Raw genomic sequence first — 15,454 nt, 5'->3', positions numbered from 1 at the left:
TATTATTTGAAAAACAACTGCCGTTAACAAAGCGGTATGACATCATCAATGCCATCATAACAAATCAGCTGCCGCTGATAAGCGCAGCTTGGAGCTTTTATGTTGTACCCAACCTACTAGGTACAAGACTGAGTGTGCTTTACAACACTAAACTGTTGGCGAGCTTTCCTCTGTTTCGCAGCTCGGACCGCCTTTCATAACGTAGTAAGTTTTCGTTGCGAACGGACGTAGCCCAACCAACTTGGCCTTAACCCTTGCGCTCCCTCCGATTTATTCCGCGGCAAACACATTCCAGTGGACAGTGGTGCAGTTCAGCCCAAGACCAACCTACATTTTAGCTCCCTGCAAACCCGTTTCTTCATCAAATAACTATGGCGTCCAACCGTGCAGCGAAGTCTGGTTTTGCCGCCGAGGCCCAGCGCAAAGTAAGTACCAAATAGCAACAACAACCGCACCCCCCACCCAAAAACCGAAGAGCGCCAAACAAAACAACACAATAAACAAATTGCCCAAAAAAAAATCAACTTTTGCACGGGTGTGTGCGTGAGTTTAGAGCTGCATTGACTTTATTTGGCGCTGCGTTGTCAAGATTTTATCTTCGCGCGCCAAATGCCAAAAATTAGCCAAAAATGGTCTTGAAATTGCCAGCGTCTAACAAGGAATGACCTCATTTCGCTGATAAGTCGAACAAGTATTTATGTACATACATATGTATATAGGAATATATACATGCATGTACACACATGTGTAATGCATGCGTAATTCGAAAGCTTGAAGATGATTTAGGTGATTTTGAGGCATTGTCAGTGCGGGTGATTCAAATCGAAGATCGAGAAAACAGTTGGTTATCCATAAATCAAACAATTAGTAGTAGTTAGTAAAGCTCTGGAAATTTCGATATGAATAATATCCCAAGTTCGAACAGTATACATTATAAAGATGAGCTAATATAATCCTAATTAATTGTGCTGCAATAAAAGCAAGTCTGAATACATAGGTGCTACTTGTGGAGTATCCACTGTAGAAGGAAGACCCTTTGGATGATCTCAACCCAACTATTGCAGCATGGTAGCTTCCGCAATGTAAATTGACATTAGTTCCGTCCATTAGCAGCACTTTGCCTCAAATGCACTCATACAAATGCATCGGGCTTTTGTGGGTGGGATGGGGTTGGGGATGGGTTACCCGTACCCTTCGGCCATTTGGCCCTCGTCAAGTCGGGGTTACGCAATTCCAACCGCCCCTGGGCAGCCCCAAGTGAAATTGTATATGTCGCCGGCACAGGGGATTAAGTGCAGTCCGACGAAATCCACAACAAGACAACTACAGTTACAGCATTGCCCAAACAAAAAACGAAACAAATAATCGAGATTTTTCATATCCGAAGTTTTGTATACCCTTGAGGAGCACTTTACCAAGTTGTTGACAAACTGAAATATTTTGTTTTGCTTTAGCTTTGCTTATCTAAAAGTATTTCCACCCGGATTTCATTCTCTTGAGTCAGCCATTTGGCAAAAGGCCTTGTTTATCGGTATTATCTGTACTAGCGCATTTTTAAAACACAGTATGTTTTAAAACACAGTATGAAGTATGTTTTAACGTGGTTTATGGTGATATATCAGGCACTATGGTTATGAAAAATATTATGAGAACTCTGTAGTGTTTATTTATGCCATATCATGTTAAGCTAAAACATTTTGGTACTTGGAATAGGAAGAACCTTGGCATAGGGTATAGAAAAATAAGAGAAATAGAGGCGAGTGCCTGGAGGCGCAGCTGCTGGCGCGACTCCAAGCCGCGATCGAATGGCTCCCCAGGAGCCGAAGGCGATGATGTCATTCCTTCAGCTGTCCCTCCACTGGTGCTCCTCGATCCCTTCGCGATCCATTCAACTCGAAGGCGTTGTTAGTTTGAGCACTTTTGCCGCTCGCTGGGAGTCACTCATATCTTCTGAGGGGGATTCGGGTTCGGGTTTTGAGTTTTTGGGGGTGACAGGAGGTAGAGGCGATAGCAGCACCTTTTCCACCACATGAGCACTTAAAACTGAGTATGTGGCGTAAGCAAACAGCAAAACAAAAGTGAGGCAAAAAGGTATGAAAGCAATATTTTTGTTTGTCTCATGGGTTCTCTACACTCCGTGCTTGCGTGTGTGCTTTTTCCGACTTTTACGACCAGTCACCGACAAATTGGCATGGATCTCAAGTTTCGGCCAGGGAATTCGTAGCCCCTTTATTTTCAACCCTTTCCTGGGATCGTAGCACCAGCTGTCGGGAAAGTTCTAGGAATGAGGCAGAAAGGTCTCAAGTTACTCAAAGTATGTTTACTAATTTGTAACTACATAAACGATTGAATATATTAGTTTAGCAATCTTAGATTCAGCATGATACTATTTCCTTTCTGGAAATTCACCCCTAAGAAGCCGCACTGTAGTTGTTTTCTTTTCCAACTCCCTCCACGCTCGCAGCTGTATCTCACCGCATTGGCGGCACATGGGCCACGTACTAATCACTTGGCCTTTTTCGGAGTCAAGAATCCACACTCAATTAGCAGTGCATATGTGAAAGACACTGTGTACACACTTGTACATCCGCAGCACGCACCTCCCTGTATCTGTATCTATATATCAGTATAGGTACGGGTATCTCTATCAGTGCGGGCGACACGTAAGTGGAACACTTGGCCCACATGAACTCCGTGCTCCTAGATGGGTATAGCTAGGTATTCATTCCCGAACCTCTCCCCCAAAAATTTAACACTTGTTGGCCGCTAGTTTTAGATAAGCCATAAACAGTCGCGGGAGGTGGTCGACAGCGGCTTTATCGTAAATCAAATGCTGTTTTGGATTTCCGGTGAAACTACTGCCAGTGCCGAAAACACCTCGACAAATGAAAATGGAATGAAATTCTGCCCCCTGTCCAAATCCCTCCGAAAAAGGCACTCGATGGGGGCCCATACAACAACTCAGTCAACTGAAGTCGAAGTTGGTCGCTCGTAAACCAGACTCAAAAATCATATATGTATGTACGCAATTGACCTCGTTACATTTTTGCGGATTTTGTTTATGTTATCGTTGTGGAATTTTTGTCATTTTCCCATTTATTTATCCACCCAAAAGATATCGGTCAGCAATTGTCATGGATCATGACGCATTCGAATCGCAAAAGAAAGCGAAATCGGCGGTGGCATAGTGAATAATCACCAGATCTGGCCATTTCGTGGATTGATTTTTGAAGACGCGATTACGTAATTGTTTGCCTGGCGATGGATGCGTCAACTCCCAGCGATCCCTTTCGCAGCAAAATAAAAAAAAACACACATTTAACTAATCATCACCATCACCATCTACATCTATGTATCTGCGCTCAAATATTGCCAAAGTTCAAATTCAAGCCATAACGATGCCATGACATCACCACCATCGGCTTCAAAAAGCCATCAGCCAAGCAAAACGTGCCCCTGTCTCTTTTTCTGTGATCCTACAATGGATTATTATGCAATGATCATCAGTCTGGGGCTCCTCGCCGGCTTTTGGGCGGAAACTTCCGTCAAATTTGCAATAGGGATTCATTATTTATTAAGTATAAAACGTTTTTAGAATATTAGAGACACTTAGTTTCTTGCTGAAGCTAAAACTTATTTCTTAAAACAAACTGAATGGTACGGCTTAGTAATCCATTAAAGGAAGCATATGATTCCTAAAAATCAAGTTTTTAAAATATTTTATTTTCTGAATTTTTTAAATAAATGAGCTGGCTATCATTAACTACTTCCCGAAGTTTCGGAAACTTGCACAAATCTTTGATCATAAAACTCGTAGTGAAGTAAATTCTCGGAACTCTCACTCAATTGTGAAGTCTGAATCATGATGAACATAAATAATAATGTTATGTTGTACCAAAACATTTTCACTTTTCAAGTGGCGTAGGTGTGAATTAAATTGAGTTGGCGTGGGCAGGCGCTCTCCCAAGAAACTGGACTTTTTTCGGAGCTTGGGTTTCTGCTGACCCCCAGTTTTTTTTTTTTACAATTTTGGAAAGCAGGAGTTTTATGCTGGCTCAGCCAGTTTTTGAGCAATTTTAATTTCACTAAAAGCCAACCAGGCTTGGCTTGGCATGTCTTGGCCACTAATGCGCATTGCGTGTGGAATGCCATCCACCCAGAACGCACTTGAAAATAGAATACGTTGTACATCATGAGCTGGGAAATTAATTAGGTTCTTGAGTCTACTGAGCCCTTCATTGTCACGCCGCTTTGTAATGGCCCCTAATCGTGGCTAACTCATCAAGTGACCCAGAGACCCAAAAAAAAAAAAATGTAAAATGAAATATAATTTTGGCTGGGGAAACATAAGGAAATCATCGTAATTTCTAACGGCAAACGTTGACTAATTTGTAGTTCCGCTTCTAATTATTTATTGTGTTTTATACGTTTTGAGTTCGTATCGAGCGGTGGCTTTCGTCTGGAATTCTTGACTCCCGATAAGGCAGTAGTATATTCTAACCAGCTGTACATATGTTTTTAGAGAAATACTTATATATATATATATATATATATGTATGTATATATGGGGTGTACTCCATTACTGGCTGTACTTTTGGCCCGGCATTCGATCGTCGCCGAGTTTTGAGTCGACCTCATAGCGCACAAACCAAACAAAAACACAAATGAAACTCACTGGCTGGCTGACTGGCTGCTGACTCATTAAAACAGCGCTAAAAATATGTATTTTATAGAAGACGAGGCTTCGGAAGAATTGGAGGAATAACTTGGCTATTCTCCACCATTTTTCATTTAGTTTCGAACATTGTTTGTCTGTCCGGGGACCACCAACTGTCAAATTTGTTCTGCTGGATTTGTTTGCCGGATCTTGGGATCTTCGCAGAAGAGCCAAAAAACGTGTAAGAAACGATCGGAATTCATTAGGCTCTTAACGGCTTTTGGCTTACGATTATTATGTATGAATAGTATGCATAAACTGGCCGCAGAATCCCATAAACATCAGCATCAGCATCCCATTCCTAATCAAAATTTATTCATCTGCCCCGAGGGTGTCAATTTATCTGCCACCATCAGGGGCTCTAAGTTATGATCATCAACTTCTGGCCGCGACCAGATTTCAGATTCCCGATTCTCCAACGGAATGTCAATCAGAAATTGCTTTTATTAATTGTCTCACGCTTTCGATGATGAATGGTGCTGTTCCGTTGGCGTTCCGTTCATCGCTCTTTTCGGGCTCTAATGAATTGACCTCTGCTGTTAAGTGCTTGACCGTTAAGCTGAAAAAGTCGGACAAAGCAATTTGGCCAACGGTCGATTGCAATTATTGATAATCTCCAGTTTTGGCCAGCACGTTGGCTAGATAAAGCCATTTCCCGGCGATTACCATATACTGTGCTTATCTCACTCAAAGATCGCTGGCCTTTATTGGGTTCGAACAACAAAAAAGTCGTAAATTTTTAATCTACGATAGCCGCGGACTTCTGTGGCTCGGGAAGGGATTGGGTTGCTGGAATTAGTTGGAGTGGTATAAATACATATTGTGTGTGCAAAGTGCATTCACCTTCATTAAGCACACAAAAACATGGGGAAAAGCGTCCGGACTGTATTTCACTTTTGTTTTACTGCATCGCCAACTTCTCCCCCATTTCCCAACAATTTGTGGGCTTGCATTTCCCCACGTCCAGCGATAAGAAGTGGAATACAACTCAATTGGCGACAATCGTTCATTCGGTTGCTCTGAGATCATTCGTTTTAATAGACTTGCCAGTCAGAGCAAAAATCACACAAATACTAAATAGTAATACAATGAAGGCTAAATTAATAGGGAAAAAAACACAACTTAAAAAAATATTGGTACCACAAATAAAAAACTTTTAGATATGAGTTGTGAAGATAGCAACGCTGTTCAATCAAACTTTATCTATAGACAAAAAAAAACAATCTTATCAATATATTTGAAACATATATTTGATCAAAAATTCATTCATATAGTACTGAGTAGTATTGTATAATATTCAGCTCATAATATATTGCGAACAGTTTTTATAGCTCCACTAACTTAGTTTTTAGTACTTGTTCTTAATCTAAAATCAGTTTGTGACAGCGATTCAATTCAATCAAATAAAACCAATAAATACGTGTTAAGTGAGTCGCTGCGATATAACCCGTAGTTTGCTAAACATTTTGATTTAGATTTTTATTGGCAAGCTGGCAAATGGTAACCCAACACGCAACGACTTTGCGGTTTTTGTTTTGGGACTCCGGCTTTTTGTGGCTTTGCCAATGGAGTGGAAATGGCAATAGAAGTGGGGGCCAGCTGCTCAACAAGTGGCTTTTTGTCTGTGGCCAAAATCGGTGCGAAGGACGCCCAAGCGGCCGGTAAACTTACGACCATATATGGTCAAGACGATCAGATTTAAAGCGGGCTCAAAGCGGGCAGCCAATCGAAGCTATCGGCATTGGCAAATATGGATACTTACTATTCTACATGAGAACATGTGAACGAACGTGACTGACTTTTATAAGTTGAGCAAATCGAGTAATATGGGGATATTTGGGAAAAATGGGGAGTGCCGGTGGGAGAAATGAGAGTTGCAATCTTATCCTTATCGCAACTTGAAATATAACCGCCAAATTGTCACGAGTGCGAGACAAGGGAAAGGCAAAGAGAGAGAGAGAGCAGCACTTTTATAACCAATTAATGATAAGTCTGCTATCGGTGATATTTCATATGATAAGCGAGGGGAAATGGCCCACAAATAAAATAATGGTCTGTACTTGATTTAACCCCCGATTGGGTATTCAGTCTACCAAGTGCAGCAGCCAGTGTGGGATTAGCCAAAAATGTACCAGTCCAAGGTACATAAAAGGATACCTTACTCTCTTACCAATTACTACAATTTTATTAAACATCAACTGTCTGGCTACTTTGCAGATTAACTCCAAGTACAGCGAGGAGCTGGCCCAGGAGAGCCTCGAGTGGATCAAGGCCGTCACCGAGGAGCCCATCAACACATCCGGCGACACCGACAACTTCTTCGAGGTGCTCAAGGATGGCGTCATCCTGTGCAAGCTGGCCAACGCCCTGCAGCCCGGCTCCATCAAGAAGATCAACGAGAGCAAAATGGCCTTCAAGTGCATGGAGAACATCTCGGCCTTCCTCGCGTGCGCCAAGAACTTCGGTGTCCCCACCCAGGAGACCTTCCAGAGCGTCGACCTGTGGGAGCGCCAGAATCTGAACTCGGTGGTTATCTGCCTGCAGTCGCTGGGTCGCAAGGTGAGCTGATTACTCCAGCTTAAGTTGATAATACGGTCTAAGGATCAAAGTATTGAGTTTTGCGCATAGAAAACCATGCATTGCATTGACTCTTATCCCATGCATTGATAAGTTTTATAAGATATATGAGACTGGGTATTAATATGTTTTGCTTTTGCATAGGCCTCCAACTTCAACAAGCCATCGATTGGCCCCAAGGAGGCCGACAAGAATGTGAGGAACTTCAGCGACGAGCAGCTGCGCGCCGGCGCCAACGTCATCTCCCTGCAGTACGGATCGAACAAGGGCGCCACCCAGTCGGGCATCAACTTCGGCAACACCCGGCACATGTAGATCGGTGTCCTGCAGCCAGGATCCTCCGCCCCACACATCGCTCTCAGACATTCCGCAACGAAAGACCAAACCAAAACGCCAACATCTTACGACGCAGCCGCTTTTGGGTTCCACACACTTTTCACGTTTTGAGCTAGATTTGGGTAGAGCCCCTGAATGATATGATATCAGATGGATATGGATATATATTTATGATACCAATTTGTATTTGTATTCCAATTGACCAGGCGTATGCTGTTATGTAATAACATAAACTACTTTAATTTAATATTATTAAGTACTCGTACATACGGATCTTAGGATGATTTATTCTATTTTCAACATTTGCATTCGCAACACGATCGTTTTGCATACTTTCGTTCTATATAAACCGCACTCAGCTTCATCCTTGTGCCATCGAAGACAGTTGGAGATGGAGTCACCATGCAGAGTGGGATAATAAGTGATCCACGGATCGAAATCGAAATGAATTGTGTTTGATGAATGTGTCTTCTATCTCGTAGAGTAACGATTACAATGTTGTTTCGAACTAACCACCTGAATACCAATCAAAAACGCAGAGCATTTACAATAATGTATTTACAGGCAGAGCAAATATATACATACATACGTGTTACACACTTTTGAATGATCTATTTTAAATAATGTCCCCTGTTGAAAATAAATAATTATTCTTTTAACACATATTGCTTGTATCTTGAGACGGAAAAATGTTGGGTTTTATCTTTATTATTTCTGGTTTCTATTTCCATTTAGCAGTCGAGTTAGTGTAACTTACCTTTTTGGTTGCAAATTAAAAAAAGTGCCGTGTTTTGTAACAATTTCATATAATTTATTCGATAAACAAATGAATTGTTGCATACGTTTGACATTTTTGACCTTAACCGGCCGAAGCGAACCGAGGTCTTCATTCGAAAGATTCAATTTCGAGTGTGAATAAAATATTCGGGGCATCTCAGAAAATGCGGACATCGAATAACAATTATAAAATAATTTTATACGATCGCTTACATTAAATAGAACAAATTGTACAGTCGTTGACAATGTGTTTGCATTCGCGCATTCACCTAGGAGTATTTTGATAAAGATTCGATACATCGTTAGCTAAGTTTAAAAGAATATTCAGCACGTAAAACTAAAGCAATTACATTCGAGGCGGTAATACATGGTTGTAGTTTGTGGGTTTAGCCGGCATTCAGTAGTAGTTCAGCTGCCACCTCTAAGCTCCAGTTGGTCTGCTGCAGCGCCTGTTCGCACTGTGGTCGCCCAGCCACCCCAAGCCTCGCCAGTTGGTCGATTTTGTAGTGCCGCGTGGCTAGTCCAACATCTCCGCTGGCCGCACGCAGTGCATTGCGCACATCCTGCTCCACCGCGGAGCTGCCCAGCTCTTGCATTAGCTGCTGGAGCTTCTCCTGCTCGCGACCGTAGTCCGAGGGCACTGGCGCATACAGCTGATGGGCTCCGTCCAGCTGCTGCTGTTGCTGCAGCCGCATCTTCTCCATCCTTCGTTGGATCTGCTGCGCGGAGAGAGGAGGTGGCGCCAATGGAGCTGGTCGCGTTGGCCGCAGGTAGTCATCCTGAGTCACTTCATCGTACAGAACAGCTCCACTGCCATTCGGCACTTGGCCGTAGTATGTGGAGCCCGCCGTGCTGGCCGCCACTGCATCGTACAGCGAGGCGGTTGAGGAGTACGCATTGTTTTTGGGTGCCACCACTCGATTGGATATTGCAACAAACGAATGGTTCAACTCCTGCTGCTGCTGCTGCTGGTGGCGATGGTTTTGGTAGATCTGCTCCTCTGCCTGCTCTGTCGGCGGCTGGGCATAGTACTCGGACTGCGTGGACGCCACTTGCTCATACCAAATACGATTCACCACACTTTGCGTGGTAGCTGCCGCAGCAGCTGCTGCCTCCACATTGTTCTGCTTGGGCGACGCGGTCGAAGAGGGACTGGAATGATTCGAGTGAACTGACCCGGGTGCTGCACCGTTCTTTAAGGGTGTGAGATTCTGCTTATACACCATATCCTTGCTGGCATACATCTGCGTAGAATTGCGCTGGTACTCCTCCTGCGCTCTGTTTTGCCCGTTGCTGTACATGTCCTTCTCCAGTTCGGCGATGAAGGACTTGTCCAGCAGTACTCCATCACCAGGAGGAGCAGGTACAGGCTCCACTGGCTGAATGCAGGTGGCGTCGTGTCGCTCCAATGTAAGATTACTGAGATTTAGCTGCATAGCCGCTGATTCCAGGGCAGGTATGTTTTCTTTATTCGACTTGGAGCCACCGAAAAGGCTCTTCCTGACCGAAGGACTATTATAAATCGGTGCTGGTGGAGAAGCTGCTTCCAGAGACTGGTTGAAATTCGAGTAGAGTGCCACAGTCGTTTCAACGTTTGTGGTGTCGAAGGGATCTCGCTCCCTTACAGGCGTCGCTAGCTGCTGTTGGTGAAGGTCTCGTTTTTGGACAAACTCCATTGTATTCGAGTAAGTTGGTGGCATCTGGTACGGCGGCGGTTGCAGGCGCCCTGGTGAAGCTGTCATCTTGGCCGGATCAAAGTCGAACTGCGGCTGCTCATTGTAGTACGTGGGCGAGACATTAAGATCCCCCGATCCACTGGAGCCGGCATAAGTGGGCACATCTATGGGAGCGTCTAGTATGCAAAACGAGCTGTCCGCCTGCAGTGAGGAACTATCGCCTGCTCCCTTAGCTCCTCCTGTTCCAGCTTCGGCTATGGGTCGCATATCGGGCGAGATGTCGATGAGTATGCCCTCCTGTTGAAATTGTGGCGGCGGAGGACGCTGCGGGCCCACCACCACTCCTTTGTGCTTCACTGCATTTCGTCGCTGAAGACCAGTAGCGGAATCATTAACCAGTTTGTTGTACGCAAACTGCTTGCTGGACGTGGACTTGCGCTCCTTGGCATGGGGCTGGTTTGTCATCGAGGCACACTTTCGCTGTCGATCATCTCCGTTGGCCATTGCAGCTGCTCCGCCCCAACAAAAGCCGAATGGCGAAGACGACGAACCATTTCCAACGCTGCTTCGCATTACCACATCTCCGGCAGCACCCACTTTGCGCTGCTCCAGTAGGTTTCTGGGAAAGATTCCTATATCGAATGTTCGCTGGTTCTGGCCCTTTATCAATTTCAGCTCGTGCCGTCCATCGATAATGGCGATTGTGTCGCCAGGCTCGATCTGCAGTCCCTTGGACTCGTGGTGACTTCGGGAAGCACGCATCACAGGAGGCGACATACTGGCCAAATATTCTCTGCAAAACAAGGATACGTATTAGATGAATATGAATTACAAATATAAACAACAAGGGGAACCTACTTGAGAGCAGCAAAAGTGGGTCGCTCTGCTGGAGTTTTATCCCAGCATTGCAGCATCATAGCATAAACGTCCGGTGGACAGGCATCCGGCTGATGCAGTCGCTCGCCTTCGCGATCGATTTTGCGCAGGATCTGCGATCCATTGAGTCCCACCCATGGATCTTCGCCAAAGCTAAACATCTCCCACAGCGTCACGCCAAACATCCAGGTGTCAGAGGCGTGCGAGAACTGCCGGAAGCGCAGCGATTCAGGAGCGCACCAGGGAAAAGGCACCTTCTTATGCTCAGACATCACATAGCAATCATCCTCTTGGGGCAAGGCACGCATTAGGCCAAAATCTCCGATCTTGATCTTGTTTCCAGCTGCCAGGAGGACATTCCGACATGCCAGATCGCGATGTAGAAAGCGCTTCTGTTCCAGATAGGCCATGCCAGTCACAATCTGCACCGACCAGTTCCAGATGATGGTCAGCGAGGTGTGGCGGCATTGTTTTCGCAACGTATCCAGCAGCGACCCGCGCTCCGCCAGCTCTGTAATCATCATCATCGGCTGGGATAAGACGACGCCGTAAAGCCGCACCAGATTCGCATGATCCAGGGCGTGCATAGCCTGAACCTCGCGGAAGAAGTCATCGATGATGCCCGGTTGGGTGAGGTTGTCCGACTTCAGCACCTTGACGGCCACCGGGATGACCTTGCCCGCCGGCGAAGCACTCCATTCGCCGCGACGCACCACACCGAATGATCCGTCGCCCAGTTTCAGTCCCATTGTGATGTCCTTTTCGTGGATAAGGCAGGTAAGCTGGGTGCCATTGCCCTGACTGGATTCCCGGGCGGCGGAGGACTGCTTCTTGGACGAGGGTTGCTTGCCACCGCCAATTAGTTTGGACAGGATGTTCTTGCGCCACTGGTGGGCCTTCTTTTTCCGCACTGCCTCCATCAGCCGTCGAATAGCCGGTTTCCCCAGACCACATCGCTCCAGATCGTCAGGTAGCACGTAGTCGAAGTGCGCCAGCCGGGTCACCTGTAGGTCGTCCCGTATCCTGTCCAGAAACTGCTCCAGCTGCACCTCCCGCAGCAGATCCTCCAGCCAGGCCGTCTCGCTCCCGAGCCCACCATCCACCGCCGAAGTGGAGGTCATTTCCTGAGGGGACGCAAAACGAAACACAATAAGTTGAAGGCAATCTCAACAACATAGTGATCGGTGAATGAACTGTGGTCAAGGGTACTGGGTCAATCGCGCAATCACGTATTTTAATATGTATGTATGTATCCACTTGCCATATGCGATTAAATGGTCAGGGAACAGAGAAAGTGCGCAACATTTATGGACCGCCAATGCAATTCCATATCTTGTCATTAACAAAAGGTGAAGCAATGGGGTTCAGTGATTTCTGACGCAATAAAATATTTCGAAACCGTAGTTTTTAATAGCTAATTGAATTAATATACGTATATACATCGATTGATCAGAGGTTTGTAAAAGTAGTAGTATTCATTAAATCCTGATATATAGTTCTATTCTCTTTTTTCAACAATAATTATATAAACAATAATCTATTGCCTCATTAAAAAATACTTAATATAAAATCCAAGTTCACATGCTCGTCTATTAAGCGGAAGTAAGCTGGTTTCTAGATAAGCCATTTATTTAATTCCACGAATCCGTCAGGCGACATACGTGTTGAATCTATGGCTGCTTCCAAGGGGGCCAATGCATACAAAAGTGGATTTGTGTAAACATATCCCCACATGACGTCACGTTTTCTTGGCAATCCCTGTAAACGCATTGCGTCACCCTTCGAACCCTATCACTAAGAAGAGATACATATACATATGTATCTGTGTACATATATAGGAAGAAGTAGGTGGTTCGGGATCTCAGGAAATGCGGCTTGAACTTTGGCGCGTGCTGAAGTGGAGTTTATAAATAGACCGCAATAAAAGGTGAGCAGATGCAGGCACAGAATGTAACCGATATGCACGCCCCATGGGATTCCCCTTGGGATGAACAAAATGATAGCCAGATTGCTAATGTCTATTGTTAAGGAGCGAATAATAGAATTTACACTTTGCGGCGACAGTTTGACTAATTATTCGGGCGGAAACTGGAACTTAGCGGATGCGAGAGCCACACAGAGATGTCCAACGAGACAACAACGCCCAGTTGAGAGCAGGTTGCCAGTCCATCAGCTGTGTCGTATGTAGATACAGTCGAACGTCCGTAACGCGGCATCTGTCGTTAACTACACATATGTGCATATACTCGAAAATGGTGACTTTAAGGTACAGAAATAACCCAGGTACAAACGCTGGCATTGTGTATCTAAAAATAAATACAGCCGTACTTCCGCGATTCAAAACAAAACCCAGTTAAATTACCCTTCGATTTAATATTTTCGGCTAACATTGTATCCTATCATCATAAGAAGTATTATTTATTTAGCTCAATTTCATGGCAAATAACTTTAAGTTTAAGAAATAAAATTAAGTTTAGTTGGGGTCCGCGTACGGGGGTTCTACTGTACCACAGCTATCACACCCCGAATTCCACGAAGCGGCTAGTTCCATTCACTATTATTTTGTTGGACATTTGTACAACATTTCCACCGGGTGTTTGGCTGGAAAGGGTTTTTCTTTGTTTTTCGAAATACTCACCGAATATTAAACAGCTGCGCAGCTGCTGCGACGCTGGCTGAGGAGCGTCGACGTCAACGCGGACGTCGCAGTCGCTGCACTTGGCTAAACTTGAGAAAATTGGCAAACTTCCTGTCTGTAAGCGAACAGGTTGTCCAGACAAAAGATGTTGCGGCAGATGGAAGTGGTTTATGCGGTGGATATGGAGATTTCTGGCTTAAAGATGTGAAATTCGATATTCGAGTTGAAGACAGCGCAGTTGGCGTCGCAGTCGCCGCAATGTAAACGATTGTATGCGTGCGTGTGTGTGTGTGTGTGTTGGCTGCTTTGTTTACACTCGCCAAATGAGCAGCTGTCTGCTTGGCTGCTGATTTTGATGGCGGGCGGTTAGTGGTCCCCTCATGACGCAGACACGTAAATATTAATTTATAGTGCACACACGAGAAAACAATGAATATTCCGCTTTCAACAGCGCTCAGCCCCTCCCCCACCGACCATCCCACTCGATCGTTTCACGTTTTTGCACAATTTCACACACACACGCATTCGCTGCACGGCCGTTTGGGTCTGGGTGTATGTGTGCGTGTGTACGAATCGAAATGCACGAAAAAAACAGCAACGCAAATCGCAGGTGCCACGAAGAACCGAAAAGAGCGAGAATTCTTTACTTTTTCAATATGTTAACTCGCTGAAATCAGCTTGATTTTCTTTCTAATGCGGAAACATCGTCGTTAATCGCAGTTAGCTGCGCTTAATTTGCAATTGAAAATGCGCGACGGCCAAACACTTTTGGTATTTTTTCAAGCAGCTGATGCAGTGGTGATGGAACAAAACGCGATGAATGTTAAATATAACCGATGTTTCTCAAATCATAATTCTGAATATCGATAATTTATATCGAGTATTTAAGTTATTTACTGTTACGATTTAAAAATATGATTTAATATTTACTAACATTTAAACATAAAAATATACGTAAATATATAACTTTGTGAAAGTGGTAAATTATCGAAGTAACACATTTAATTTATAAAATTCTTGTAAATATTTTACATATGTAACTAAATCAAATTCATTTCTATTTCATTTAATCGTGATTAAAATAGATTCCAAAAAAAATTGTATTATCCCTGTTACTTAAATCTTTTTGTGCAAGTGTCAAGAAGTATTATTTTTCTTTAGAGAAGATAAATGTGAAATGCTTGTTTTTTCATTCCTTAAAATTGTTTCTATATTAATCATGTCAATTTTTATCACAGGAGTGCAGAACATTTAAAAACAAATTTGTTTCTATCATCTTGTGATTCAAATGTTGAATTATAAGAATTCGGTTTTATGTGGGCGCTGATTGCATTAATCATAGTTTTTTTTTACTAAAGTCAGCTTACATTAGTAATGTAAGTACTTACGACTGTAGCAAATATTAAAATGCATTTTTTTTTTTTTTTGATTATAGATAATACTTGGAAGTGGTATTTATTTGTCATGCGCTATTCATATCTGGCATTTTCCTTATTAAGAGTCACCCCGTTAAATTAAATCAAATTGAAGATTTCGCCAGCCATTGCGTGAGAAGTTGCCCCATTCCGAGGCACATACGTAGCTTTGGGTCGCGGCCATCAATCAATGGCGTAGCACGGCACGCCTATAATCTCGAATCCCCATATATACCCACTGTACAACGCCGTGGTGCGCTTATCAATCCAATTGAGTGCGCTGTTATTAATAACAATACCCGTGCTTTATATTAAACGCGTTGACTGTTGCATCAACGCCCCTCAGAAGCACACAGCGCGTCAATAAAAGTTGGATGAGTAATCCCAGTGGACTCGGGTTACCAACTGCCAGTGGAATGCATATGTAAAAACAAACAAGCCA

At 44.0% G+C, this 15,454-nt stretch overlaps 2 protein-coding genes and 1 long non-coding RNA gene across 4 annotated transcripts; 2 read left to right on the top strand and 1 right to left on the bottom strand.

Annotated features, from left to right (window-relative positions):
* The first annotated feature begins 192 nt into the window (after positions 1-192).
* Positions 193-8,292, top strand: Chd64. Of its 2 annotated transcripts, none has more exons than NM_139603.3 (3): positions 193-425; positions 6,935-7,276; positions 7,439-8,292. In NM_139603.3, exons 1-3 carry the CDS (start codon positions 372-374, stop codon positions 7,607-7,609), a joined length of 567 nt encoding a protein of 188 aa, NP_647860.1. In that variant the 5' UTR covers positions 193-371; the 3' UTR covers positions 7,610-8,292. The 2 variants fall into 2 exon arrangements, with proteins under 2 accessions (NP_647860.1, NP_001261398.1); NM_001274469.1 differs by lacking the exon at positions 193-425 and adding an exon at positions 6,829-6,858.
* A 131-nt stretch (positions 8,293-8,423) lies between these two features.
* On the bottom strand, positions 8,424-14,395 carry Ack (Activated Cdc42 kinase). The gene is made up of 3 exons (NM_139602.3): positions 13,598-14,395; positions 10,942-12,083; positions 8,424-10,876 (listed from the first exon to the last, which is right to left on the bottom strand). The coding sequence occupies exons 2-3, from the start codon at positions 12,078-12,080 to the stop codon at positions 8,794-8,796; spliced, it is 3,222 nt and encodes a 1,073-aa protein (NP_647859.1). The 5' UTR covers positions 12,081-12,083; positions 13,598-14,395; the 3' UTR covers positions 8,424-8,793.
* A 715-nt stretch (positions 14,396-15,110) lies between these two features.
* lncRNA:CR45670 (long non-coding RNA:CR45670) lies at positions 15,111-15,438 on the top strand. The gene has a single exon (NR_124778.1). It is a non-coding gene; the product is annotated as a long non-coding RNA:CR45670 (long non-coding RNA).
* Positions 15,439-15,454: the final 16 nt, after the last annotated feature.

Source organism: Drosophila melanogaster, chromosome 3L (assembly GCF_000001215.4).
Source record: "Drosophila melanogaster chromosome 3L".
Classification (NCBI taxonomy): Eukaryota; Metazoa; Arthropoda; class Insecta; order Diptera; family Drosophilidae; genus Drosophila; species Drosophila melanogaster.
This window is presented reverse-complemented; position numbering and strand designations above follow the sequence as displayed.

Coding starts and splice junctions, on each gene's coding strand:
- Chd64 (NM_139603.3), top strand. CDS start 372: ATGGCGTCCAACCGTGCAGCGAAGTCTGGTTTTGCCGCCGAGGCCCAG. Junction 426..6,934: donor CCGCCGAGGCCCAGCGCAAA/GTAAGTACCAAA, acceptor GCTACTTTGCAG/ATTAACTCCAAGTACAGCGA. Junction 7,277..7,438: donor TGCAGTCGCTGGGTCGCAAG/GTGAGCTGATTA, acceptor GCTTTTGCATAG/GCCTCCAACTTCAACAAGCC.
- Ack (NM_139602.3), bottom strand. CDS start 12,080: ATGACCTCCACTTCGGCGGTGGATGGTGGGCTCGGGAGCGAGACGGCC. Junction 10,877..10,941: donor CCCACTTTTGCTGCTCTCAA/GTAGGTTCCCCT, acceptor CTTGTTTTGCAG/AGAATATTTGGCCAGTATGT.